This window comes from Dipodomys spectabilis, unplaced genomic scaffold (assembly GCF_019054845.1).
Source record: "Dipodomys spectabilis isolate Male_0828 unplaced genomic scaffold, ASM1905484v1 ptg000138l, whole genome shotgun sequence".
NCBI classification, from domain to species: domain Eukaryota; kingdom Metazoa; phylum Chordata; class Mammalia; order Rodentia; family Heteromyidae; genus Dipodomys; species Dipodomys spectabilis.
Genome location: NW_024870815.1, coordinates 5,418,117 through 5,444,422, shown reverse-complemented (window position 1 = coordinate 5,444,422; position 26,306 = coordinate 5,418,117). Strand labels below are relative to the sequence as shown.

Here is a 26,306-nt window from a genome sequence, read left to right as displayed (position 1 = left end):
AATGAGATTCTGATATATGCTGCCATATTGATGAAGAATAATGCTGCATGGAATGGAGAGGTAGTAACTCTATGTTCCTATCAAATTTTACACAAATGTTTAAGTCTTTGCAAACATTAAAAACTGCTAAGTGAACTAATTCAGCTACGAACAAACCAACCCAGTATTGTATATTATCCTGCAAGTTCAGGGCTAGTAATATATAATGAGACAGACCCTGATACAAAAAGAAAAAGAAGAAGAAAGAGGAGGAGGAGGAAGAGAAAGAGCAGCAGGAGGAAGAGGAGGAGGAAAAGGAAGAGAAGGAGAAGGAGAAGAAGAGGAAGTTAAGGTGGCAAGTGTACTATTATGTTCATTTTATCACCATTAACATTTTTAAGCCATCATTTAATTAGAGTATCTTTTCCAGTTCTCTAATCTTGATGCCTTCATACTTCAATGATCATGAAAACTGGAAAGAATTGATACCATGAAAGAACTGCTTTCAGTTTTCCTGAGGATTTTTCAAGTCACATAAATTTCTGAGTGAAAGTTTTAGTTGTAATTTTTATTTAGCATCATGAGCAGACTATTTCTGGTAAGTGCACAGTTCTGGTAAACACAGGGAGATATCTGTGCCAAACCATTTGTGGTAGGCATTAGTTCATTCCTGTTATGGTCTTGTCCCTGAGGACCAGCAGGGCAGAAGAGCCTTCACACCAAGGAGAGAAGAAGGCTGGCCCCTGGGACTTCTGGGAGTTCCCAACAGGAGAAGGGATACAGTAACTGTGGGTCTGTGAGGCCTAAGCTGACATTTTGGCTTCTGTCTTGCTGGGTAGGCTTACAAAGACTTTGTTCTCACTGGGAAAACATCCATTTATTCGTGTAGAATAAGGAAATAGAATTTCCCAATTTGCTAAAAGGCTCAAGAGAATGATAAATAACTTTAAGGAAAAGAGTTTTAAAACTAGAAGAAGTTACTGTCTTGTCTGAGCTTTGAGAATTTACAAAGGAGGAGTTTAATTTTTCCTTGGTAAAGAGTTTTAAATTCAACACATGAAGATATATTAAATCATCAGTAGTTCTTCTGAATAATCATTTAATTCTTGTGAGTATGTTGGGTGTCCAAAACTATGGTAAATGTTAACTGTAAATGTTACTGAAGAGTTATTTAAAATGAACTTTAAACTAATGATTCCATGTTTAAACACCCATGTACGCACCGGCAAAATATATATCTCCAACATCTCTTGAAATCTAGACCGCATTTCTAAGCTCCCCGCCTCTTCCACAAAGTGGAAAGACCCATTTCTGACAAATGGAAGCATTTTCACACTGTGAGTTATTCTGAGGGGAAAATATGTAGTTTACAATTCCTATCAAATGAAATATGTATTTCCACATGGTGCCAGTTGACCAAGCATGTCCTAGGACACAGTCTGCATTTTATTAGCCTTTGAGCCCAACAAGGAAATAATGTAGACAAGAGCTAGCTGGACTTTTGGCAGTACTGATCCCCCATCCCCAGCCCCCATTTGCTCAGATAAACATTTTCAAGTAAAGATTGCAAGCATTCTCCCAGTAAAGCACATAACCAACTTATTCCTAGACAAAGATAATATCTGAAAATTATAGAAAACTGGATATACTTTGTCATAGATAAATACATTCTTTTCTGTTATTTTTGCCAGTAGCTAGAAGTAAATATTGGTAAGTGACTTAAAATTGTTATTATCAGTAGGTCATTTCCCTGTGGACATTCTCAAATAAACTTCTTTGGAATCAGAAGGTGAACAAATAATGGCAAGAATTAAAATAAGACTCAGTATGGGATCACATCTGCACTGGGTCTGTAGAGAACAGTGGAAGCAGGCTGTATCCATGACAGCTTTCAGGGGAGAGGCTGTCAGTGCAAGTCCAGACAGAGGAGTCTCATGTATTTTAGTCCCAGATCCCTAAGTACTATCTGTGTGAAACTTTGTCATGTCTTATACTTTTAGACCCTTATTTCTCTTGTGAGTAAAAATGTTTAATAATTTACCTTCTGCAGATCATAATCATGTAATAAGAACAGTTTACTAAGTATTTCTTGCAAGCCATCCACTGTATTACTTGTTAAATATATGTGACATGGTTTATCATTACAAGTATACGAGGAAGGTCCTATGATTCCCATTTCACAGATGTGGAAAGCTGGGCTTAGAAAAATAAGGAAGGGGAACTTGAACTCAGGTCTGTTTTCCTCAAGTATAGGTTTGTAAAATTCACATATCCCTGGGTCCTTGTAGTCACTCATTTATATACCAATATTAATATATCTATGTTTATAGTAGGTAAAAGTATGATAAAATTTAAGTTTTATATTACCAGTGAGTGTATAAAAGAAGCATTCTGGGAGATCAGCTAGGTCTAACTTTTCAAAGGACTTACTAAGTTCAGATGAGGATAGATATTCCAAAAGGCAAAAGGGTAAAGGCTTATGACTTGTATAACTCGCATGTGGTATCTGCTGCCAAGAAGAAGAAAAAGAAAAGAAGGAAGAAGAAGAAGAGGAGGAAGAGAAAGCAGAAGAGGAAGAGGAGGAGGAGGAGAAACACAGAACTATCCAAATAGAAATAGTTTTGACACTGAGATAATAGTGAAATTTAATGAAGTGGTGTTGTGATATATATTGAAAATGGAGTATTGAAATAAAAAAAGTATAAAGCTCTTCATGAAACCATTCTGGCCCCTGACCATTCCCAGTCTAGAATCCATGTACATGATGACCATGTATTGGGGGATCAATTACAGAGCCTCCTTGAAAAACAGAAATCCAATTGCTCTAGTTATCACTGGGTTTGATGATAGAGACATGTTGCCAGATGTTCTATGTGAAATGATTTAATTCAAATTCCCTGATTTCAAGGATTTACAAACTTCCTTCTAGAGACATTTGTGAAGTAGATGTTAAGAAATGAAAACAATTTGTCTTTGATTGAGTTATTGCTGCTTCAAATCTCTAGGTCCTAAAATGCAAATGAAATTTAATATCTGCTACAGCCTATTCTCACTTATGACTGGATTATGAACAAGGCAGCACAGCTTGGAGCTGAGGCTGAGATGTAAGCCTATGCAATAAATGCAGAACTTTCAAGGCCTTGGTTCTACTTCTAGAAGGGTAGCAATGTCTGTGTTTGGCATAAGCAGTGATGTTTCTTGTCCACATTAGCCAGGAATAGAGAAATACTCTGTATTTTCCCCAAAGGTTTGAAGATGATCTCCCCCATGCATACATTGCTTCAGTCCACATAATAATCCTTTAAAATATATGTACAATATGTACACAGAAAGAGAAAGGAGAAAGTTACAAGTGGAGTAATTTTATTTTTTTACAGTAAAGTAGGACTATCTGGCCTCAAAGCTCCAATTTCCATGTTTTCTTTGATCAGTGAGTTAATCAGACAGAAGTTGAATTGGACCGGGGCATAAAGAAAACCATTAGAGAGCAGTACCCAGGGAGAGGAAATTAGAGGAGAAGATGTGGCAGAGACACGTGGAAAGGCTAAGAAGAAAGGAAAAGAACTTGCAGAGCCTGCCAGGGCTACAGTCCAAGTGGATAATCCCAGGCCTGGTAGCAATTAGAAGTGACCCATTTGGCTGTCCCTACTCCTCAGAAGAGGGTTTATTGCCATACTCTTCTCTGCAAGGCTTGTTTTCCACCACCTTTCCTGGCCATCGCTAAGATCTTTTCAAACACCATCTTCTCAAATGATTCATGAGCAAAATTCTTCAGTTAACAGTCTAGCTCAAATAAGTGTTTCAGAGACTGGGTGTCAATTAAGTACATAGCAATAAAGGTTAGGGACGACTCCTTACAACTCACCCAAAACTGACAGAGGGAGTAGGTATATGCTACCTATTAAAGCAGGGGAAAAGGACATTCAGATTTGTTGTAAACACTGACAGTGATGGCACTTGGGAAATCTCAAAGAACAGAGCTATTACATATGTGCATAATACTGAGCTGAAGTTTAGTTTGGTGACTTGGATGCCTGTGTTGAATGAATAAAGATGAAGACTAAGAATATAAAATGCCTCTCAAGAGTTTAGATTTCATTATAAAGAGCAGATGTGCAATTATGCTGGTTCAGCAATTATGTTCTGAACTTAATGATGCTATCTGGTCACACTTTTTATAAATATATACATATATATATATATTTATACATACAAGGGTACCAAGGATTTGAACTCAAGGCCTTGCAATTGCTAGGAAAGAGCACTACCATTGGAGCCGCATCCCCAGCACTTTCATGTTTTATTACTAGATAGGGTCTCATTTTGGGGTCTACGGCTGACCACAGGTTGTGATTCTTTTACCTATGCCCCCTACCATATTTCCATAAATTTTAATGTAAATTACAGTTAAAACCAAGAAATAAAATATTGCATCCTTGTCAAGTAATATACCTCAATAAGAGGTCTATTTTGGGAAGATATATGAGATTTGTCCTTAAATTATGGTGCCTGACATTACTATAAAGAAGAAATTCTTTTCAGATTTTATTTTATTGTTTCAAAGACATAATATGCATATGGTTTAAGAAATGAAATTAAGACCTTTCAGGAAAATCAGCAGTTGTGCTCCTGGTCTCTTCCTTTGTCCTTACTTTTCTTCTCTTTTCTTTCTTTCTTTTTCTTTTTCTTTTCTTTTGTTTTTTGTTGGTTGTAGGGCTTGAACTTGGGCTTGGGCACTGTCCCTCAGGTCTTCAGCTCAAGGCTAGCACTCTACCACTTGAGCCACAGCACCACTTCTGGTTTTCTGGTGGTTAATTGGTCATGGCCTTTCCTTCCTGGGCTGGCTTTGAACCTTGATCTTCAGATCTCAGCCTCCTGAGTAGCTAGGATTATATGTGTGAGTCACTGGCACCTGGCTAACTTTTCTTGATCTCTAAAGACAGTAACATCCACCCCTCACAACTGTATCTTTTGATGCTTACTTCTACATCTCCATATATCATGTAGCGCAAGCTATTAAAAAAAATGCAGTTTACCTTCACAGATTTTCCTGAACCTAATGAACAGGATCACTAAACAAATACATACTTATTTTCTCCAAGTTGGTTTATAAGTTTAATAAGATCACTACTTTGTTTTTTGTGGGGGGTCAAGGAGGTCTGGTCCTGGGGCTTGAACTCAAGTTTCAACACTGCCCCTGAGCAAAGCTAGAGCTCTACCACTTGACCCATAGCTCCACTTCCAGAATTTTGGTGGTTTATTGGAGATAAAAGTCTTACGGATTTTCCTGCCCTAGCTGGCACTGATATCGATATCAGCCTCCTGAGTAGGTAGGATTACAGGTGTGAGCCACCAGTGCTAGACAAGATTAGTACTTCTTATTGACATTGTTGTGACTAAGTAAATGGTATTGCAAGTAATTCATTCAATACATTATTTATCTTCTTGTGCACAATTATATTTTCTCATAATAATTATGTCATATTTGTATTACTGTTTTCTTAGTTTTATATAATTACATATTGTTGGTTGATTCCCTAAACTTCCCACCAATCTTCTAAATACACCTTAAAATGTAATTTATTGTTATTATAAAGGTGATGTACAGAGGCGTTACAGTTACATAAATCAGGTAAAGGGTGTATTTCTTTTTGGACAATGTCAGCCCTTCCCTTGTTCTCTCCCAGTTTTTTCTCTCCCATCCCCACCCACAAGTTGCATAGTTTATTTTCCACATGGTGTCTGGTGAGTATCATTGCTGCATTTATTCATTCTTTGTCCCTCATTTCTGTTTTCCCCTTTCCTCTCTCAAAGACATATAAACAAACAAGACAAAAGAAAAAAAACAGCAACCAAGAAAAGAATTATCTAAATATCATTTAAAAAAAATTCAACCTGCGAGGTATTCAACGTGCTTTAGTTTCATTTTCTTGGAGAAATTCTCCTAGAGGTTTCTCAGGAACCTCTTCCACTCGTCTCAGAAGTTAATTACCTGAGTTTTTTTTTTTTTTTTTGAAAAAATAGTAGCAAATCTGATTAACAAAAGTGTGACATGAGAGAGCTCAATGCTTTTCGAGGAGGAAGAATTGAGTTTAATTAAAGGCTTTTCTGCTTATTAGAGTTATAACGTTGAACAAGAAATTCAATTACATTTTTGTTTTCTTGTCTGTCAGTGACAAATAACATAGAATATGCAAAATAATTAAGTTAAACAAGATGATGAATAAAATCACTTCACTCACAATGTGCAGAATTAAGGAGCAGAATTATACATGAACTAAAACTGAGTTATATAGGTAGTAATTTTCACCCTTTCTTATACTTGGTACCCAATAAAATATTTGTGCAGTTAAGGAATGTCTTTACTTAATAAAATATTCAGAAAACAGTAAGGCATATAAGTATTTAATAAATGCTTCATGAATCTTAAAACAGGCAAAACATCAAAATTATCTTGTGCTCAAATATTCCTTTCTCATCCTTTTACTTTCCGTACTGTAACAGAAAAGTATATTAATTTTTTAACTATGGATATATATTTACTTATTTTGCCAGTCCTGGAGTTGAACTCAGGGCCTGGGCACTGTCCCTGAGCTTCTTTTGCTCAAGACTAGCTCTCTAGCTCTTGAGCCAAAGTGCCACTTTCAGCTTTTTCTGAGTAGTTTATTGGAGATAAGAGTCTTAAGGAGTTTTCTGCTGCGGCTGGCTTCAAACCATGATCCTCAGATCTCAGCCTCCTGAGTATTTAGGATTATAGGCATTAGCCACCAGCATTTGGCTGTGAGGTTTTTTGTTTTGTTTTGTTTTGTTTTGTTTGTTTTTGTCAGTTGTGGGGCACTGTCCCTCAGCTCTTCAGATTAAGGCTAGCACTCTACCACTTGAGCCACGGCATCACTTCTGGCTTTTTCTGCTTATGTGGTACTGAGGAATCGAACGCAGGGCCTCATGCAGGCAAGACAAGCACTCTACCACTGAGCCACCTTCCCAGCCCTAGCTGTAAGATTTAAAGAAATAAAGTTTTGCCTCATTAGTTCTTTTCTAGAACTTAGGGTATCCTTTTAATTAGATCCCTTAGTTCCTACCATTTTCTATGCAGCAGGCAGAGTGGGGTTTAAAGACATATAGACACACACACACACACACACACACACACACACACACACACACACACACACACACACACACACACACACACACACACACACACACACACACACACACACACACACACACACACACACACACCCCATACTAAAACAATGGTTTCCCATTTTTCCTGGGAAAAAGAAACCAAATTCTTGGCAGACTCCAGTCTCATCTCCAACCCTATTTTTCTTCCACTCATCCTCCCTTCTCTTAGGGTTCTGCCAGATTGGTTTCTACCATCATTGGAATTGTCCAAACTGTAGACTTTATACTTGTTTTGCTCTCTGGAATATCTAACTGTACTTACAAGTCTTAAAAAGCACCTCTCCTGGGAACTCAAGTATGACTTCAGAAACCAGGCAACATCCTCACTGGTCTCTTGCTAAGAATCTAGTATCTCTCCTTTGTAACTCTTATTGCAACTGAATTTAAGTAACTAATGTACTTACTTAAAACTTTACTTCTACTCCTAAGTGCAAGCTCTGTGACAACAGAGACATGGTCTGTTTTCCTTTTTCTGTTTGCTCATTGCTTTGTGTTTTTTCCCCTGGTTAGCCACAATGCTTTAATAAGTACATATCTGTTGAAAATGCATTAATTAATGATATTATTGAAAATATAAAACAGATGGCATTTTAAAATATAACTTTAGGAGCTCCTCCTTCTTTTTTTCCCTCTCCTCCTCTTCTTTCTCTTCCCACTCCTCCTCCGCCTCCTCCTTCTTCTCCTCCTCTCAGATTCCCAGGGCCGATGTCAGGAAAGGTGCATAAGAACTGAGCAGTTTATTTACTCACTGGGATCCAAGAAGGAACTTAAGTTCACATAGCACAAGGAGATTAATGAAGAGCAGTCTAGCAGAATTTATGACCCTTTCATATCATAGGTTTTTAGGAAAATGAAAGCCTTTGGGGCATACAGTAGATGCAATTGTCTTACTTGGAATTATTAGAAACATACTGTCACCAGGTAGCAATGTCAGCTGTAAGCTTACAAATGGGTATTGGTGGTACACCAAATATTAATATTTTCTTTAATGTTATTCTTTGTCATATTTTAATCAAAGTAATTATCTAGAAATTTCATTTAATCTTCACATAAGCTATATAAGTAGCATTCTAATTTTATTTTTGCTCAGATGAGAAAATCAAGGTATAGACATATTAAGTTTCCTAAAGTATATAGCCAATTCAACTTAGAATCTGAATTTTAGTCCCCATATAGTACTTATTCCAAAGAATTCTGGAATGCTAATACATCAATATTATTACTCATGTATACCTTGAAATCAATGAGCTTTTCTCCATTTTCTTATTTAAATAAAAAAATAAAAGAGCAATAAGATTGGCTTTGTAGACTTTTACTTAATGTAAACATTGAAAATAGGGTCTAGCACATAATCACCCTTGTCAAGGAAATATGAACTCTGTCTGGACAGAGTTAAGGATGAAATGCACTGCATTTCATTAGGATCATGTCACTGTATGCCAGTATGGCTTCAATCTTGTGGTCCTTTTGTGTCAGCCTCCTGAATGCTGGAATTGTAAGCTACCTATAACATAGAGCTTAAGATCCAATGCAAGTAAAACAACTGTAGTCAGAACACAATTTTTTTTACCTACTGAAAATTTTATTCTTTTTTAAACCCATTCATCTCTTTTAATAGCACATATTAATCATCCAGACGGGTTTTGTTGTGACATCTGCATACATATGTATAATGTACTTTAAACAGATTTACTCTCTTTTATCACCTCTCCATTTAAAACAAATTTAATGGGTTTGTTGTATGAAAACTTTTATTTGTAAAGAGATTCTAAAAACAAGCAATTGGATTTGAGTTTTATTAAATTCATAAAGTAATTCTTTTTAAAACTTTTTTTGTGGTGCCAAAGATCAAACCCAGTGCCTTGTGCAGACTAAGCAAGTTCTCTAGTACACCTCTATTTCAAGTACATTAAATTAAAAAAAAAAGTCTGTTTATTAACATACTACCATCACCTCCCTTAAGTACTATTTCTCTAATTAGTCCTTAAGTAATTTATAAATATGTCATTTGTAATATCAATGTAGGGGCTAAAAGAATGTTTCAAGTAGTGTTTGCCTAGCAAATATAAGGCCTTGAGTTCAATTCCCAGTACTGCTAAATAAAATAAATAAAAAAATATACTTTTCTCTCAATTATTATTGTCATTATTAAAGTGTTATACAACGGGGTTACCATTTTATAAGTCAGGTAATAAATACATTTCTTTTTTTAGACAATGTCACCCCTTCCTTTGCTTTTCCTCAGTTCCTGCAAATATTTTGAGGTGATGTCAGGAATGACAACATATGCTCTGATTTCTTTCCTGCACATTTTCTTGACAGAAAAATCTGTGATTGCTCAACCAATATTTGTTTTTGAAAAGGTGGAACAAACTTTTAAGGTAAGAATGAATTCCCTTTTCTTTGACTTTATTCTGACCAAGAAAATTCTATTTCAAGAAGCTAGCTAGTGATTCCAAAACATTTCTTCTGTATAGATTTATCCTTTGGTTTTAAGTAACTGAGCAGTGCTGCTGGGAACTCCTGTAGGTGAGATATGTAGACAGCAGTTTGGTTGAAATGGGATGATATAGATAACACACTGATTTTTACTAAAATAATATGCTTATGTGGACTGATCTGAAAAAGGGGAAGAAACTGCAAGAGATTAAGGAGGCTGGTTTCTCATGAGTTCACTCCCCCCACCCCTCCATGACCTGATCTAGATAGAAGTGAATCTAAAATAAACTCTAGACAGCAATGTTTGTTCAAATGGGACTGATAGACATTACATTTTTTGAGCATCATCCTGAGACCACTTGCTGTGAAAGACAGTAAGATGACTAGCATTGTTACTTTAACTTATTGTTATTCCTTGGTATTTATTCTTATTATACAGCTCTTTTACCTGTAGAATAAGATAATCCTGATAATCCACAAAGAAGCCAAAAGAAATACTAAACCTCCAAGCATTTTTTTTTTTTGAAAAAGCAGATTCTTACAACAGATCAACCACTTGAGAGTCTTTAGAGTGGGTGCCTCAAAACTCTGTTTTTTAGACATCTTCCTATAAATGACTCTGTAGTCCTTGAAATATAAAATGGTTGAGCAAAATTTGACTTTCTGTGGATTACATCCCCAGTGAGTTGCTTTGTGCAGTTGGGACAAACAGTCTTAGCTTCTAAGAATTCCTTTAAACAGTGGCAGGCTGGAACTCTGATGCAATCAAATACTCAGCTCTCACGGCTGCTTTGTGTCCTTTCAGAGACCTGCAGAAGACATTCTGAGTGAAGCGACAGAACGTGGTAATGATTCACAATCTGTATTGCAAAATCTATCTTTACACAAAGAAAACAAGCAGGTGCCAGCATTTTGGCATGCACATAGACTGTAAAACGATGTTTTCCTTTTTTCTTAATTAAAAAAATATGTGTAAATGGGCATTTGTTTTGAAAGATGACAAGTAGATCACTGAGAACACTGATGAGAGTAATTACAAGTCTGTGATTCACCACTGCCTGTCCTTAGCCTTCCCCGAAATTCTCCGTAGAACCTCAGGCTGCATGTACAATTTCTGCTGAGGATTCTCCTTTCTACTTATTTGATACTAATATGATATGCTGATAGGTTTATAATTGCGAGTAGATTTAAAACTGGGTTTTATGAATTAACATAGTATCAAATGATGTCCTATGTTTGTCCTTCTATATAATGGCCTGAGGACAAGCATAACAAATAACCCTTTCTATTAAATTTCTTGCAGAATGCAATGGTTTCTCAAGAAAGCGTGTAAGGTCTTCATCTTTTACTCTGTATACTGTAGATTCTCAATCCCAAGGAGGTAAGTGTAGACTATGATTATTCTGAATATAAAATTTCTAAGATGCCTTCAAAGTAGCTTTTTAAAAATTAACCATCTATTCATTAAATGGTGCCTACATTTGAAGAGGAACTGTGTCATACACTGAATCTTGAGCCCATCAGTAACTTAATTTCCTGCCACTTACATCAAAGCACTCCAGTGATTTCCTTCTTATTGGGTCATGTTGACTTTGGGCCTTGTAATTTGGCAGTTTATATATGCATCTGCCTCTTCTACTATGAGCTTATTGACGTCATCTTCTAGACTGAAAGAGTGTTTTATACATGGTCTGCACTCAAAAAAAGTATTTGCTTAATTAGATGGAAAGGGAATTAATTTCTAATCCTTCACCAGCGTTATTCTTTTTTTAAAACTTTATTTTATTTGATAAAAGTACAAAGGTTTTTCTAAGTTGTTGAGCTAAAAGCTTTCCCCAAACAGCAAAAATCCCTACCAAAACAAAACCTTAATAACTGGAGTTTGCAATCTGCTTTTAGTATCAACCTTGTCTCAGAAGCGCCTGAGATCCTCATCCTTCACTGACCTTCCGACCTTCCCACCTTCCGGGCCAGGTAACAAAGAGCACTCATATAAACCATCAGCTTTCCTTCTCAGCTAGTCTAAAAGAATAGTATTTTAGCAACAAAATAAATACAGGTCTTAGCAAAATATACAAGAATCGTATCGTGTGACTTGTATGAATACTAACTTCACAAATTCACTTACATGAATATTTATTTTTGGTTTGACTTGGATGGTTTAGTTTTTAGGGCTTCATGTTGATGATAGCATTATCTAAGAGCAGCCTTATAAAATAAAAGCAACTTCCAGTATTATCCACATCCCTAGAGTACTCCAAACATTGAGAGTCATATTCTAATGTTCTGAATGTCCGTCCATGAGAGATTTTCGATAATTAAAACATTACTTCTCTAAAATTTTAAATGCCTTGCTGAGTAAGACTACTGTATCATAAAATAATTTGAAATGATTTGTGTTTTCTCTACATTAAAGTGGTGGTTTCTATTCTTGTGTATTTTTAGTTCTAGTGAAGACAAACTCCCTTTTCCAAGTTTAGTTTGCTGCTAAAGTAATTTTTAAAAATATAAAGCATTTGCTTCTTTTTAACTGGTCCCTCTGTAAATAGGAATTAAAGAGTTTTCAAATGAATAAATCAATATTCTCATTAATAACTGAGCATCTTTAAGCCACAGAAACCAACAGAACCCTTTTAAACCCAGCTGACATATTACCGACATTAAGAGAAATGGCCTAATGCCAGAGGCAAAGGGTTCTGTCCTACTACACTGTACATAAAGCAAAGCAATAGCTTTTAATGTTATATATGTATACATATATGTATGTATATTTATAACATTATTTCAATTCACTTTAATTCATTTTTAAAAAATCAAACACACACCAAGAAAGGACACTGGTATCAGTATCCATTCTATTTTACGTTGTACAGAATGTTAATGGTGTTGGAAATGAAAAAAAAAAGTACAATTGACACGGTCCATTCATTGTCGATTTTCAAAAATAAAGATAGTAATCACTAAAGTTGAGAAGCAACTTTTTAGGTAATACTATTTTGCAGAACATTTTGAAAAAGTAGTTCTTATTCTCATATCATCTCTATTATTCAAGTATGAGACTCCCAACCTTTGAAATGTATAGAAATTCTACACTTGTAGCAACTGCCAGTCTTACACCATCAGTGTATTTATAGAAAATATCCTGGCACAGTGGGCATATTTACTTCTCCCGTCAGATATGCTAATGAAAGCCTGGGGATTGAGGGCAGACTTTACTGACAGTTTTAGAACATCATGTAAGTTATACATTAGAGCACACACAGGCTTTGTTCAGATTTTATGATCTGTAGACTTTTTCACAGGAAACTATGCCATGACTGCAAAGAAGACTGCCTTTTCTGTTAGTGGCCTACTTCTCGTTTAGATTTCTGAGAATATGTAGCAAAACCCATTTGGCAAGCCCATGTTGTGCAGAACCAATCCTCTAATGAGCATGGAGTACTACAGTTAGTGGCAATAGTGACATCTACTGGTGCATTCTGAACAGGACTTAAAAAACCCCAACAGTGTAGAAATTAACGTAAGACTTAAATTTTATAAAATATATATTTTCTTACAGTGAGAAAAAACAATGTCTTCATGACATCAACTCTTATGCAAGGGAATGTTGGTATGAGGAGTACAGAACAAGGTAGGTACTTGGTATTTCAAGAATTGCAGAGCACTTACATTTAACCAGGTAGATTTTCAATATGCATATATATGGGAGAGCATATGTAGAGGTAGAACAGAATGATAAAACATGAAGCATAAAAATATTTGGCAAGCGGGGGGGAGGAAGGAAAGGGATGGGAAGGGGAAACAAAGGAGGAGGCTACAATGCTTGATAAGAAATGTACTCATCATCTTGCCCACGTAATTGTAACCCCTCTGTACAGTATTTTCACAATAAAAAAAAATATTTGGCAAGACTGGGCACTGGTAGCTCATACATGTAATCCTAGCTCCTCAGGAGGCTGAGATCTGAGAATTGCGGTTCAAAGCCAGGGCAGGAAAGTCTGTGAGACTCTTAATCTCCAATTAACCAACAGAAAACTGGAAGTGACACTGTCGCTCAAGTGGTAGAGTGCTTACCTTGAGCTGAAGAGCTGAAGGATACTGTCCAGGCTCAGAGTTCAAGCCCCATGACTGACATAAATAAATAAATAAATAAATAAATAAATAAATAAATAAATAAATAAATAAATAAATAAATGGCAAGTTAGATCCCAATGACAATAGGAATATTGATTAGGCTAAAGGTAGGCAGGAAATGAGTAGAAAACATTTTTTTTCACCAGCTATTTGGCTTTGATTAGTCTCTCATTTAATTATGCTGTGAGAACATAGAAAATAAGTCAATTGAAAAATAGGGTGAGAGGAGTATTTCATTAAAATACATAGATCTTTTAATTCTATTTTTAAGGTCCTGTGAAACATCCCGAACCCGTTCTAAGGCCTGCTATTCTGCAGCCACCTCCAGCACAAAGCTGTAAGAAGATACAACAAATATTTGAGCATAATGTGTCAGAATCCAGCAAAATTAAAGGAAAAGCAAAACAAAACACAAAGGTAAGAAACCCCTGTATGGTAGGATTTCTGTAGGTTATTTGAGGCTGCCCACATCCAGTAATAGAGGTGACTTGAAGCTTGTTTTGTTGCAGAAGATGCAGCTAGGCTTGAGAGACATCTAAAATACACAACAAAGGCTCTTGGTGATTTTATTAAACTTGTCCTCTTAAACTTGTTCCTAATACAAATCTTATGTTTGCTCCTGATGGGAAAGCTCTGTATCCAGCAGAGGAAATCTCTAGGTCATATTCCAGCACACTGACCCTCATAATGAATCTAATGCAGCCATGAAGCAGGTGCAGGCTGGGATTAGCAATCAAAAAAGGGATGGAATTTCAGTGTCCCTAGCTAAGTAACATAATGGGGCTTTGCTAAGTTTAGGTCACACCAGGGATCCACTCCAGACCCATCTTCATGGATAGCAGAAACAAAGGAATTCAACATTCAGTGTACTTGGAAGGGCTGAGCAGCTTCCTGAGAGAGAAGAATATTCTTCCAACTATTGAAGTGTCTGAGTCAGTCACTGTAAGCTTTGCTGGAGATGCTCATTTTGCTCAGGTTATATAGATATGGACTGTGGGTTATTCTTTGGCTAGGGATGTAGCCATAGAATGGGTAGATGTAGGCATAGAAGAATGGGACATAGGTAAGTAGGTGGAATTTGACACCATTAGCCTTTTTTCCCAACTGTACTACTAAGGTTGGTAACTTGGGTTTGTGCTGCTTTGTATGCCCATTGATAAAGGCCAGAAACAGGACGTGAAAAACATAACAGCCAGCATAACTCAGTGGGGGAAAAATCATAATGGAATTAATCTTGCCTCAGTTACTATTTCTGTTTATCCAAAAAAGCACCCAACATTTTCTTTAGTCGTGAGAGGTAAATTTGGTCAGCATGGGGCTGGGAATGTGGCTTAGTGGTAATATGCTTGCCTAGCATGCATGAGGCTCTAGGTTTGATTCCTCAGTACCACATAAGAAAAAAAAAATTCGTCAGCATTTGCCAGTGTATTAATGCTTCCAGGTCATTTTCTTTGTAAGATATGGTTTGTGGAAGCTGTTATGAACTCTGAAACTAATTCCACCAATTATGCATGGCCTCTGAGAAAACATGGTTCAAAGTAAAACATGCTTTTAATTTTTGTTTAATTTTAAAAGCTGCCATTAAATTACAATGTAGTAATCATCAGTATGTTACATGAATTATTTTATCTATGTAGACATTTTGTTTGTCTTTTTGGGTTTAGTCATGGGGCCTGAACTCTGGGCCTGGGCGCTGTCCCTCAGCTCTTCAGTTCAAGGCTAGTGCTCTACCACTTGAGCCACAGCGCCACTTCTGGCTTTTTTTGCTTATGTGGTGCTGAGGAATCGAACCCAGGGCCTCATGCATGTAAGGCAAGCGCTCTACCACTGAGCCACCTTCCCAGCCCCATCTATGTAGACATTTTGAAGTGTACGTTATTCAATTTGTCTTCGATAGGTAAGAAGCATGACTAGTTAACTAATTTCGTTTTTAAAATATTGTTATTAGGCTTAAGTAATTGCACAAAGGAGTTGCACTCAACAAAGCAGTGCGTGGATACGGTGCAGCACAACGCCCCCTTCATTCTCACCCGTCCTTCCCAAACTACGCCTCCCTTCGCTTTTCTTCATTTTGTGGGATGCACATTGAATTTGGTACTGATTCTCCCCTCTTTTCTCTTCATTTGTCTACACCCCCTTCCTTCTCTTCCTTCTTCTCCTCCTCCTCCTTCTCCTCCTCTCCTTCTCCTCTTCCTCCTCCTTCTTCTATTTTTTTTGTGTGTGTGGGGGTGAACTATGACTTCAATTTTTAAGGAATTACAATTTGCATTCTCCCCTGAATCTACTATATTTCAATTAATGCATTTGTGTACACTTCCATGCCATTCAAAGTATTTACTTATATATTTATAGTTGCAGTGTCCACATACGAGAGAAAAAATGTAACCTTTGTCTTTCTAGGCCTGACTTTCCTCACTTAACATAAATTTTTTCTGGGCCCTTCCACTTCTTTGCGAATGATACAATATCAGTCTTTCTGCTGGATGAGTAGAATTTCATTGTATGTGTATATATATATATATATATATATATATATATGTATATATATATATATATATATATATATATATATATACAAAACATATTTTCTTGATCCATTTATCCATTGAAGGGTACCTAGGCTGATTAATGGCTATGGTGAACAGTGCTGAATAGCTAACTGATTTCTAAATATTATATGGTATATGGTATTAGGTTTGGGAACAATATGTACTCAAAGGATAGATGAATCTCTTGATTATATATCATGACATGAAAAGCAAGTCAATACTTTTTTTGATGTGATCTTTATAAATCATTGTATTGTATTTGAAAAACAAAATTTATTTATTATCATATTTTCTACATAAACTATAGAACAAAGAAGAAAATTTCAAGCTCTTAAGTACTTTGTAACATTTCTTCTTGAGTAATTTATAAGAGTAGATATTTCCTCCAGTTACTAAAAGTCCAATTAGCTATGCCTGGCTATTACTGAATTTTCTGTTTTGTGATGTTTAAAGACAAAATATCTACAAAATATCATGTAAAAGTTTTGAATAAATGAATAAAATGTAGAAATCTGATAAAAATTATCTGTAGGAAAACTTTAGAATAATTTTATATTTCTTATTAGCTTGGATATGAAAAATCAGAAAAATTACTGTTCATGTCTATGCATAAATAAGATATGTCTAAAACTATTTTAAGCAACATAAAAGTAAAAACTACTATTGATAGTGGGTATTCTGACTGGAATGAGATGGAATTGGAATCTCAAGGCTGTTTAGATTTTCATTCCCATTATGGCCAGGGAAGTGGAGTACTTCTCTAAGAATGTATTGATCTTTTTCTGAGAGTTGTCTATTCAGTCCTTTACCTATTTATAAATTGGGTTATTGATTTTCAGGGGTTTTGCTTTTTGAACTCCTTATATATTAGTTATTAGGTCCTTGTCAGATGTATAGCTGGCAAAGATCTCCCAGAGATTTCTGAATATTGTGAAGAAGTGTTCAGTCTCTATAGTCAGACAGATCTGTGTTCAACTTCATCTCCATTGGTTATATGTGACTTGGACAAGCAATTTAAGTTCTTGAGCTTCTTAATCTCTGAAACATAGATAGTAGAAATACGGAGTATGTAGAGTTGGTGTGAGGAGAAAATAATACAATGTACTTACAGGGCTCAGGGCAATACTTTAACACAGTAAGCTTTCAATGTATTTATCTGTAACCATTTCCTAGTCAGGTACTCCAATAGTAAGACAGTTCTAATGAACCTTATAATGAATATAATTTTCTTTCAGAACTCTGAAGAGGACTCAAGTTTATTAACTAAAAATTTACCAAGTGCCAGAATTTCAGTCCAGTTGTCTACTGGCCAGCATTTTTTAGGTACAACCTCAGTAAGGTAAGTTCATATAGACTATCTCTATTCTATTCATATAGAATATCTGTTATTGGAAAATTTTGAGGCTAGAGCAACTTAAATTATGTATTTTTTCAGATTTTGGAATATTTTAATATACATAACATGTCTTGGAGATGAGAACCAAACCTAAGCACAAAATTCATCTGTATTGTGTGTGTGACTCACACACTCCAAAGGCAATTCAATACAATATTATAAATAACTGTTCTTTTTTACTTGGACCCATCACATGAAATCATAAATCTTCTACTTGTAATGTCAGTGCTCAAAAGCTCCATTTTCTAGAGAATTTGAGATTTCATATTTTGGTGATAAGGGACACTCAATTTTATGAGCTAACAAAAGTGTCTTCCTTTCATTTTGGCTTCATCAACACAACCATTCACACTGTGTGAATCAATTGCCAAGATTCCTATTTCAGAGGACATTTTATAAGAACAAAAGCTTAAAGTGCTTTTCAAAAATCCTTGTTATTTTTTATTTTAATTAATTAATTTATTTATTTATTGCCGTTCCTGGGACTTGAACTCTGGGGCCTGGGTGCTGTCCCTGAGCTCCTTTTGCTCAAGGCTAGCATTCTACCACTTGAGCCACAGTGCTACTTCTGGCTTTTCTATGATTAACTGGACATAAGAGTCTCACAGATTTTCATGCCTGGGCTGGCTTTGAGCCATGATCCTCAGATCTCAGCCTCCTGAGGTGCTAGGATTACAGGCATGCACTACCACCACCTGGCCCCCTGTTGCTCAAATAGTTTGTGTGTGTGTGTGTGTGTGTGTGTGTGTGTGTGTGTGTGTGTGTGTGCTTGAGAGAGAAAGTAGTAAGGGTGAACTCAGAGCCTTGTGCTTGCTAAGCAGGTGTTCACAGTTTCAGGTATTTCTCCAGTCCTTTTCTTATGGTTATTTTTTATATTCTGGATTTGCTTTTTGGCTCAGTTGGGCCTGAACTATGATAATCTGAATTCATTTGTACAGTAGCCCAAATAATAGGTACACACTACTTTTTCTGTTGAGATAGAATCTTATGATCTTTTGTCCTGGGCTTGTCTGGAACACAGTCTTCCTAATTTCAGCCTTTTGTGTAGCTAGGGTAATAGATGTGCACCATCATACATTGTTGGTCAAAATGGGGACTTGTGAAAGTTTTTGTTCAGGTTGACATTGAATGATAATCCTCACAACCTCTGCTTCCTGGGTAGCTAAGATTACATGCATAAGCCATGGTTCCTGGCTGATTAAATTTTTATTTGTTAAGAATTAATTATCTGGTTATTAGTTTTTTTCCCTTTCATTGACATTTCCCTTTCTTTCTAATTAATGTTGGTATTGTCTGTTATTTGTTGGCATAATTTGTATAGAGAAAAAGGAAAATTAAACATTGATATTTCTTAGCACTGCTGGCAACAAACTAAATCTTTCTGTGGACAAACTGACTCACCTGAATAGGTGTATTGCTATATAGTATCATTTGCTTACTCTGCACAGTGGGGAATCAACTGGACTCCTAAACACATTGGCCTATAAAGATGCTCTTGAGGGTTTTTTTCCATGCAAAAAACCTTTAACATATAAAATCCTGGAAGGAGAAAAGTAAGAATGCTTGCTCAAGTAAAACTGACAAGAAAAATAGATTTTGCTTTTGCTCTGAAGGTCTCTGATTGCTTAAAAGAAATAGCAACACTGGCCACTTGGGGCAGAGAAGAGTGATGAGTAGAGATGGGTGAGGCTGTGGTGGAAAAGGAAATCCCAGGGTCGCCCTTGTGACTGAGCACAGAACCAGCAGTGATGGGGCACAAGATCTCTGGGATGAGCTAATGCCAATATTGTAACAGTTGGAAAATACTTTGGATATCACGTTTGGTTTCCTTCATCTCTCAATAATTTCAGATAAACAAGTGCTAGCAGATGTTTATATCTTACATAAGCTATTGGAACATTGTTTACCTACTATCATTTAAAATGGCTTTATACATTCAAAACAGCAAATGCGTAATTCTTTTTCTTAGATGTCAACTGAATGAAGATACGTCTTCTTTTAAGAGCTGCAGGTCTGACTTCGTTTTTGGAGAAAATATGGTAGAAAGGGTTTTGGTAAGATTTTGGTAATAGTTTCTATGCTTGTAGAAAGGACAATCACTTTATATTTATGGAAACAAATGAATTAAAAAGCTGAGTTAAATTGGAACATACTTTTTATCTCCTAGTTTCAAAGGTACATTTTCTTTCTTTTCTTTTTTTTTGGATCCAGTCGTGGGGCCTGGACACTGTCCCTTAGCTCTTCAGCTCAAGGCTAGAGCTCCACCACTTGAGCCACAACGCCACTTCTGGCTTTTTTCTTTTTGCTTATGTGGTGCTGAGGAATTGAACCCAGGGCCTCATGCATGCAAGGCAAGCACACTACCACTGAGCCACCTTCTCAGCCCCTACATTTTCTTTCTTTACCTGGAAATATTCTTGTGGGAAGCCAATCTTAGTTGTTAGACTAATAGATAGGAACCCATGAAGAGAGAAAAATGCATAATTATAACATTATTCCTGATATAAAATATTAAATAATCCTTTGATTTGTGTTAAACAAGAGGTACCTAAGGAAAATCAAAATTATCTGTTTTACATAAACTCAGATGCTAATGTCAGAATCTTTATGGGTGAGGCCAAGTGTAAAATGGCTCCAAAGCAAGGTTTGAAAGCAATTAAAGACACAGTACTCTAGAGAGGCTTCTAATTTATAAGGAGAGACTGAGATACCTGTTCAAATGAGCTGTAATTTTGGTCAGAGAGGTTTGTTCTGAGATAGCTAGCTTGTGCATATTTCCAAAGGGCATTTAAAATGTGGCTGATAAAAAGACTTGAGCTTCCTATGTCTTTCAGTTAGCAATCTCTACGGATGGTAGACATAACAGAGATTACTTGTATTTTTCCTCTTGTAATCTTGTGGCCTTGTAATCTGAGAGCCAATGTGCATTCTTGGATTTGTGGTCGACCGTGAACTTTTAGAGTGAGTCATTAAACTTTCTGAGCCTGAGTTTTTTTTTTTTTATGTGAAAACAATTATGCCAATCCCTACAAGTTTTCAGGAAATAGGTTGATGTTCAAATAATGTGAAAGAATTTCGAATTTAAAAGAAGAATGATAGGAACATGAAGTTTTAAGTATCAGTGCTCGAATCCCTATACGTGGTCATAAATGGCATGGCAGTTTGTCTTTCTTCATAGAGGCTTTGATGATATAAGGTATATAGTAGGTAGCCTTAAAAGTAATTAGTGGTAAAAATTTCCTTGGGAAAAACCAGGATCCTTTTATAAATATGTTCTTGAAGATGACATCTAGTGGGGGGAGGGGGCATCTCTGGACACCTTAAAGCTGAGATGATAATTTTACTTTGTAGACAACAGGCTAGTCTAATGGGAATGGGAAATCTCTATATCTTCTGTGCCACTAGAACTTTTCACACTGTTCCTGGGACTAGACCCTCTCTGAAGTAAACTGGCAGTAAGAAGATTATGTCTTTGAGATGAAAATAAAAGACTTCTAGCAATCATGTTTAGTACAAAAGGAGCCCATAACAAGAACACAGCATCTGGATTTGTGTGCTACGTTATAAAAGAACAAAAGTATCTTATGGATCACTACAAATACCTATGGATGACATTAAATAATGTATGTTTTCCTCACTTAGGGTACTGAGAAACTCACCCAGCCTCAACTTGAAAGTGACTCAAATACCAAGGGAAAAACATTCAAATCCATTGTGAAATTTCCTATCAACTCCCCCAATTCAAGTAAGAATTATTTCATTTGTACATTTAATTTAGTTACTTGCGACTCCTGTTTGTCATGCCACTTATTTGATATCTGTAAAACTAAAAAAATAATTCTAAAACCCAGTGGGCATTTTTTGGCTAAGATTTAAACATATTTGCTATTATAAGCCTTAGAATTTTGACTTGTTAATGCTTTGGGAAGTTGATAAGGAAATTTGACCCAAATTCAAGTAATTTTATTGTTAATAGATAAGGATATGTGTGTTAATAGTGCAAAAAAAGAACTTCCACATTAGAGAATGAGGCCTTTTATGTATTTACCTCCGTTTGCTTTTAGGAAAAGATTCTATAAAAAATACATCCCTAATTGAGTCCGCTGCTGCTTTTTCTTCCCGACTATCACAAAAATACTTGCTGGAAAAAGTTAATGTTATAACTGGAGAAGAAGCAGAACATAATGTGTTAAAGGTTTGTACATCATTTCTGGTCATATATACAAGGAATAAAATTACCATCATCAGGGACATCAGAAAATATTGCTTTTGTGAAGACTACGTTGCTTCAATAAAAATGTTGGCCACTCCCAAAGTTCAAACCAACATTTTGTTATTTTCTTGTGTGTGTGTGTGTGTGTGTGTGTGTGTGTGTGTGTGTGTACACCAAGGTTGCTAGGTATACATTCTTCAACATTAGATCCTGTCTGTTTTATTCTTTTTCTCTTTTGTCTTTTTTCCAATTTTTGTTTTTCATGGTTTTTCTTTTTTCCCCCTCCTCTTCTCTCTTCCTTTTTTCCTTCCTCCCTTCTTTTCTCTCTTTTTTATTTTCTTTCTATTTCTTTCTCTTTTTATAAGGCAGGGTCTCAACTATGTGGTCTAGGCTGCCCTCAAACTCTTAGTCCCCTGTCTCAGTCTCCCAAGTACTGAGATTACTAGGATCCCATCTTCAGACCAATATATTTTCCATGAATGCTTTTATAGTCAGTGCTGTTCTTTTTATTCTTAAGGTTTTAAAATGTTCATGTCTTAATTTCTGTGTAAGACAAGAAATTAAAATGTAAAGTTTGAGATTCATTCTCTCTAGCCATAAAAAAATGCAAATCAAAACAACATTGAGATACCACCTCACCCCAGTTAGAATGGCTATAATCAAGAACTCTAATAACAACAGATGCTGGAGGGGATGTGGACAGAAGGGAACCTTACTGCATTGTTGGTGGGAATGTAAACTTGTTCATTTCCTTTTTAAAATAATTTTAAAAATTTTAATGTATAAATCAAGAACTTCATGGATCTACTCCACAGTACCACAGCTAGAGATAAGCGCATCAGGTCCTATACGTTTATCATGTTTCTGTAAGGTGGGACTTGCACTTGCCCATTTCTCACCTGCATTTCTGTCCAATGCTCTCAATTTCTCCTCATTTCCTCTAAGATCTAAGGATGCTTTAATTCTAAATAAGTGTATATAATCCTTGGATTAGATCAACTTCAGTGATTCTTACGTGCAGGAGTGTTTGAGAGCCACTGATCTTCGCTAGATGCAGGAGAGGGCTCTGGGGCTTCATTTCACAGTTCTCCAAGTTTTTGTGTTGTCATTGCAAATTTTAAAGTAAGAAAATAATTCCTGAATCCTTTACTTTAAATTACCATTATACATCTCAAATAGTACGAAGCTTAATGCAAAAGTTGGTGAATATAGAGATATAGTAAGTGGAAAAAAAAATCCCAGCATGTTTGCATGGTATTGCACTATTTTAGAAAAGAAAAGGAGTACATGCTAGTATTGGCATGCATATGCCTACAAATGTCTCTGGGAGAATAAACAAACCATAACAATGCAGTTATCTGTTATTGCAGGTAGAAATTGACAGGTGGGAAACACATCCTGAGGAACCAGTCTATATTATATATAAATATATACATATACATTATATACATATACACAAATATACATCTATGTGTATACACATTATATACATTATATACACATACAATGTACATATATACATATAATGTATGTATATATACATATATATGTTTTGAAATTTGAGCTACTCAGACTCTACTTTTGAAAGTTAAATTTCAAAAGCTGTTTTATAGCTCATTCTGATAAATGAGCAGATACTAGATCAGATATTAGAACACAGGAAATAGTTTATTTTGAAAAAATTATGTATGTTTGACATTAAAAAATTATCATTTAGATCAACTGCAAGATATTTATATTCAACAAAACAACACAATCGTGGACGGAAAGGGGCAGAGGAACCCTGAGGCTGAATGACACAGCAAGCAGCGACTGTGGAACGTTGCAGTCAAGACTGAGTAAGGAATCTTTTTGAAAAGCCAGGCATGATTTGTCAGGGTTAAACCTGAAGCAGTACATACACTTACACACTCCTTGAAGTTGGGTTATAAGACACACCAATGATTGCTAACATACACTAGGAAGTGTCCCATTTCAAGGTAGTCTACTCATTAGGCTGCATGTATTCCAGTTCTGAATTCTGCAAACAGGAGGACAATCAGAAACTGGAGTTAGTCTCACTTAAAGATTTCACTGTTTGGCATCCAAAGAGATGCTGGGCTTTCTTTGTTCAGGGGACCAAATTGAGACTGAGCCTGGGTAGAGAGGTGGGTGTGGGGCTGGTTTTGCCAGTCAGTTTTGAGTTTCTTTGGAGGAGAGTACAAGTAGAAGTGTGGAATCTTTTTTTTTTTTTTTTGTCGGTTGTGGTGCCTGAATTCTGGGCCTGGACGCTGTCCCTAGCTCTTCAGCTCAAGGTGAGCACTCTACCACTTGAGCCACAGTGCCACTTCTGGCTTTTTCTGCTTATGTGGTACTGAGGAATCGAACCTAGAGCCTCATGAAAGCAAGGCAAACACTCTACCACTGAGCCACCTTCCCAGGCCCAGAAGTATAGCATCTTAAGTGCATGAGTATTTGTCAAGAGTAAGCTCAAGAAATGAGAATTGAATATATGCAGACCAAAAGTACAGGAACAATATTTTCAGTTATATAACTGACAATTAGGTGTCTAAGTATTACCAAGGCAGTACAAGTCACTCTCTACTCTGGGTTTAACTCCACTGCCTGCCAAAATCTGAAAACAAGACAAAACAAAACAAAAAAGCAAACTAAAACTCCTGAACAGTTTTTATTGTTATGTAGACAATATATTTTCATTGTAGAAATCAGAAAATATAGGTGGTTGGAAAGGAGAAATAGAAGCATTTAAAGGGCTATCATCCTGAGACAGTGTCTGTTAACAGAATTATTCTGTTGGACTTTGTTCTCTGCACATACATGTGTATACATGAGCCACAAGTTTATGATTCACAATGTTACATTGCATTGGAATCTGACATTTTCATTTACTTTGTATACTATGAGCATGTCTCCATACCAATGTATCTTTCTTCTTTTTTTTTTTTTTCCCTTTGGTGTATACTGGGATTTGTACTTGCTAAGAAGACACTTTACTGCTTAAGTTATGCTCCTAGCTCTTTTTGCTCTGGTAATTTTTGAGCTAGGGCCTTGTTTTTCACAGGCCTGGACTGTGAGTCCCCTATTATGCTTTCTACTGTAGCTGAGATGAGAAACACATAACATCATGCTTCGCATTTTTTTTTCTGTTGAGATGGGATCTCATAAACATTTCTTGATGTCTGGCTTCAAACTGTGATCGTCTTTATCTCTAGCTCCTAAATAGCTAGAATTACATGTGTAAGCTACTGTGCCTGACCTTCTTCAATATTCTTAATGTGTTCATAATAATCTCTTGAGAGCTCTACTTTATTTGATTCTATTTTTTGGATTTATATCTGTTTTTGCCCCTGTAAGCAATTCTTAGATAGATATTTTTCAAGCCACTAGAACTTAAAAGGAGGTTGGAAATATTGAGAACTATTATAAAAATCTAATTTTAGTATTTAAACTGAACAAAACTCTGCTTTATAAAGCCCAAATACAATTTGAAAAACAAGTTTTATTTTAGTCTAAATATACTTAATAATGAAAATCTAGTCTAGAAAACAACTACAAGATTTACTTTGCTGTTAGAACTAGGAAATCGTTATTTTGGGCAGGCAAAGGAATCAGGAGCTGTAATCTAACACGTTTGCTTTTCTACTATAGTTATGCGTAATCAAGGCAGTCTGCGGCTAATCCTCAATAGCAAACTCTGGGCACAAATGAAGATTCAAAGAGCAAACCACAGAAATTTGCAAATAACAGCTACAGATTTAGAAGACTATAACATCAAAGTATTTTTAATTCAAGTAAGTGAAAAACTGCGATGATGCAAGATTATCTTACAAATGCACTAATAGAGCTCTACAATTCCTAGTTGGTTTTTATTTTCTTATCATAATCTGCACCATTGGCAAAGGAATTAGTCACTCACTTTGAATGCTTATCCTCTAAGACCTAAATATATATGGAATTCTGAAATCAATACCAAAGTCTAGAGTAGTCATTTCTTATCCATGCCATCTACCCTTTTCTTTACTATTGAAATTCTATTAATGACCTTACTAAGTTATCCGAGTGACTATATTGTCAGGAATAAAATCTAGGAAGAAGTCAGCAGAATTTGAAGCTTGATGCTAACACTGTAGACTGAGACAGAGAAGGCTTTCGGATCACTAGAAAACAATCAGCAAGGAATGGAAAAACCCAGAGCTAGCAACTTCTAACAACTGGTCCAACAGCAAATTCCAATTCTGAGCATGAGTATATCTCCAAGGTAACAGGATGGGAGCACAGTTTAGCTGTTCCCAGCAGCAGGAATGCTTGACCTCAAATACAAGATCCCAACACAAGAGAGCTGCCAAGAACAGAGCTACCCTCCCTGTAAAAGCTGGGTTTTCCCCATGGGCTGAGACCCAGAAGA

General features: G+C 36.0%; 1 protein-coding gene across 2 annotated transcripts in view; it reads left to right on the top strand.

The window, feature by feature from the left end:
- The window catches only part of Ranbp3l (RAN binding protein 3 like), a 40,584-nt gene that overhangs the window by 9,094 nt on the left and 5,184 nt on the right, over positions 1-26,306 (top strand). For both annotated transcript variants that reach the window (XM_042690616.1, XM_042690617.1), the window contains exons 2-13: positions 9,493-9,551; positions 10,415-10,454; positions 10,913-10,990; positions 11,509-11,583; positions 13,169-13,240; positions 14,015-14,160; positions 17,528-17,631; positions 19,658-19,742; positions 21,331-21,433; positions 21,753-21,883; positions 23,619-23,739; positions 25,550-25,692. In XM_042690616.1, the coding sequence (XP_042546550.1) occupies positions 9,493-9,551; positions 10,415-10,454; positions 10,913-10,990; positions 11,509-11,583; positions 13,169-13,240; positions 14,015-14,160; positions 17,528-17,631; positions 19,658-19,742; positions 21,331-21,433; positions 21,753-21,883; positions 23,619-23,739; positions 25,550-25,692 (1,157 nt within the window). The remainder of the gene's footprint in view (positions 1-9,492; positions 9,552-10,414; positions 10,455-10,912; positions 10,991-11,508; positions 11,584-13,168; positions 13,241-14,014; positions 14,161-17,527; positions 17,632-19,657; positions 19,743-21,330; positions 21,434-21,752; positions 21,884-23,618; positions 23,740-25,549; positions 25,693-26,306) is intronic.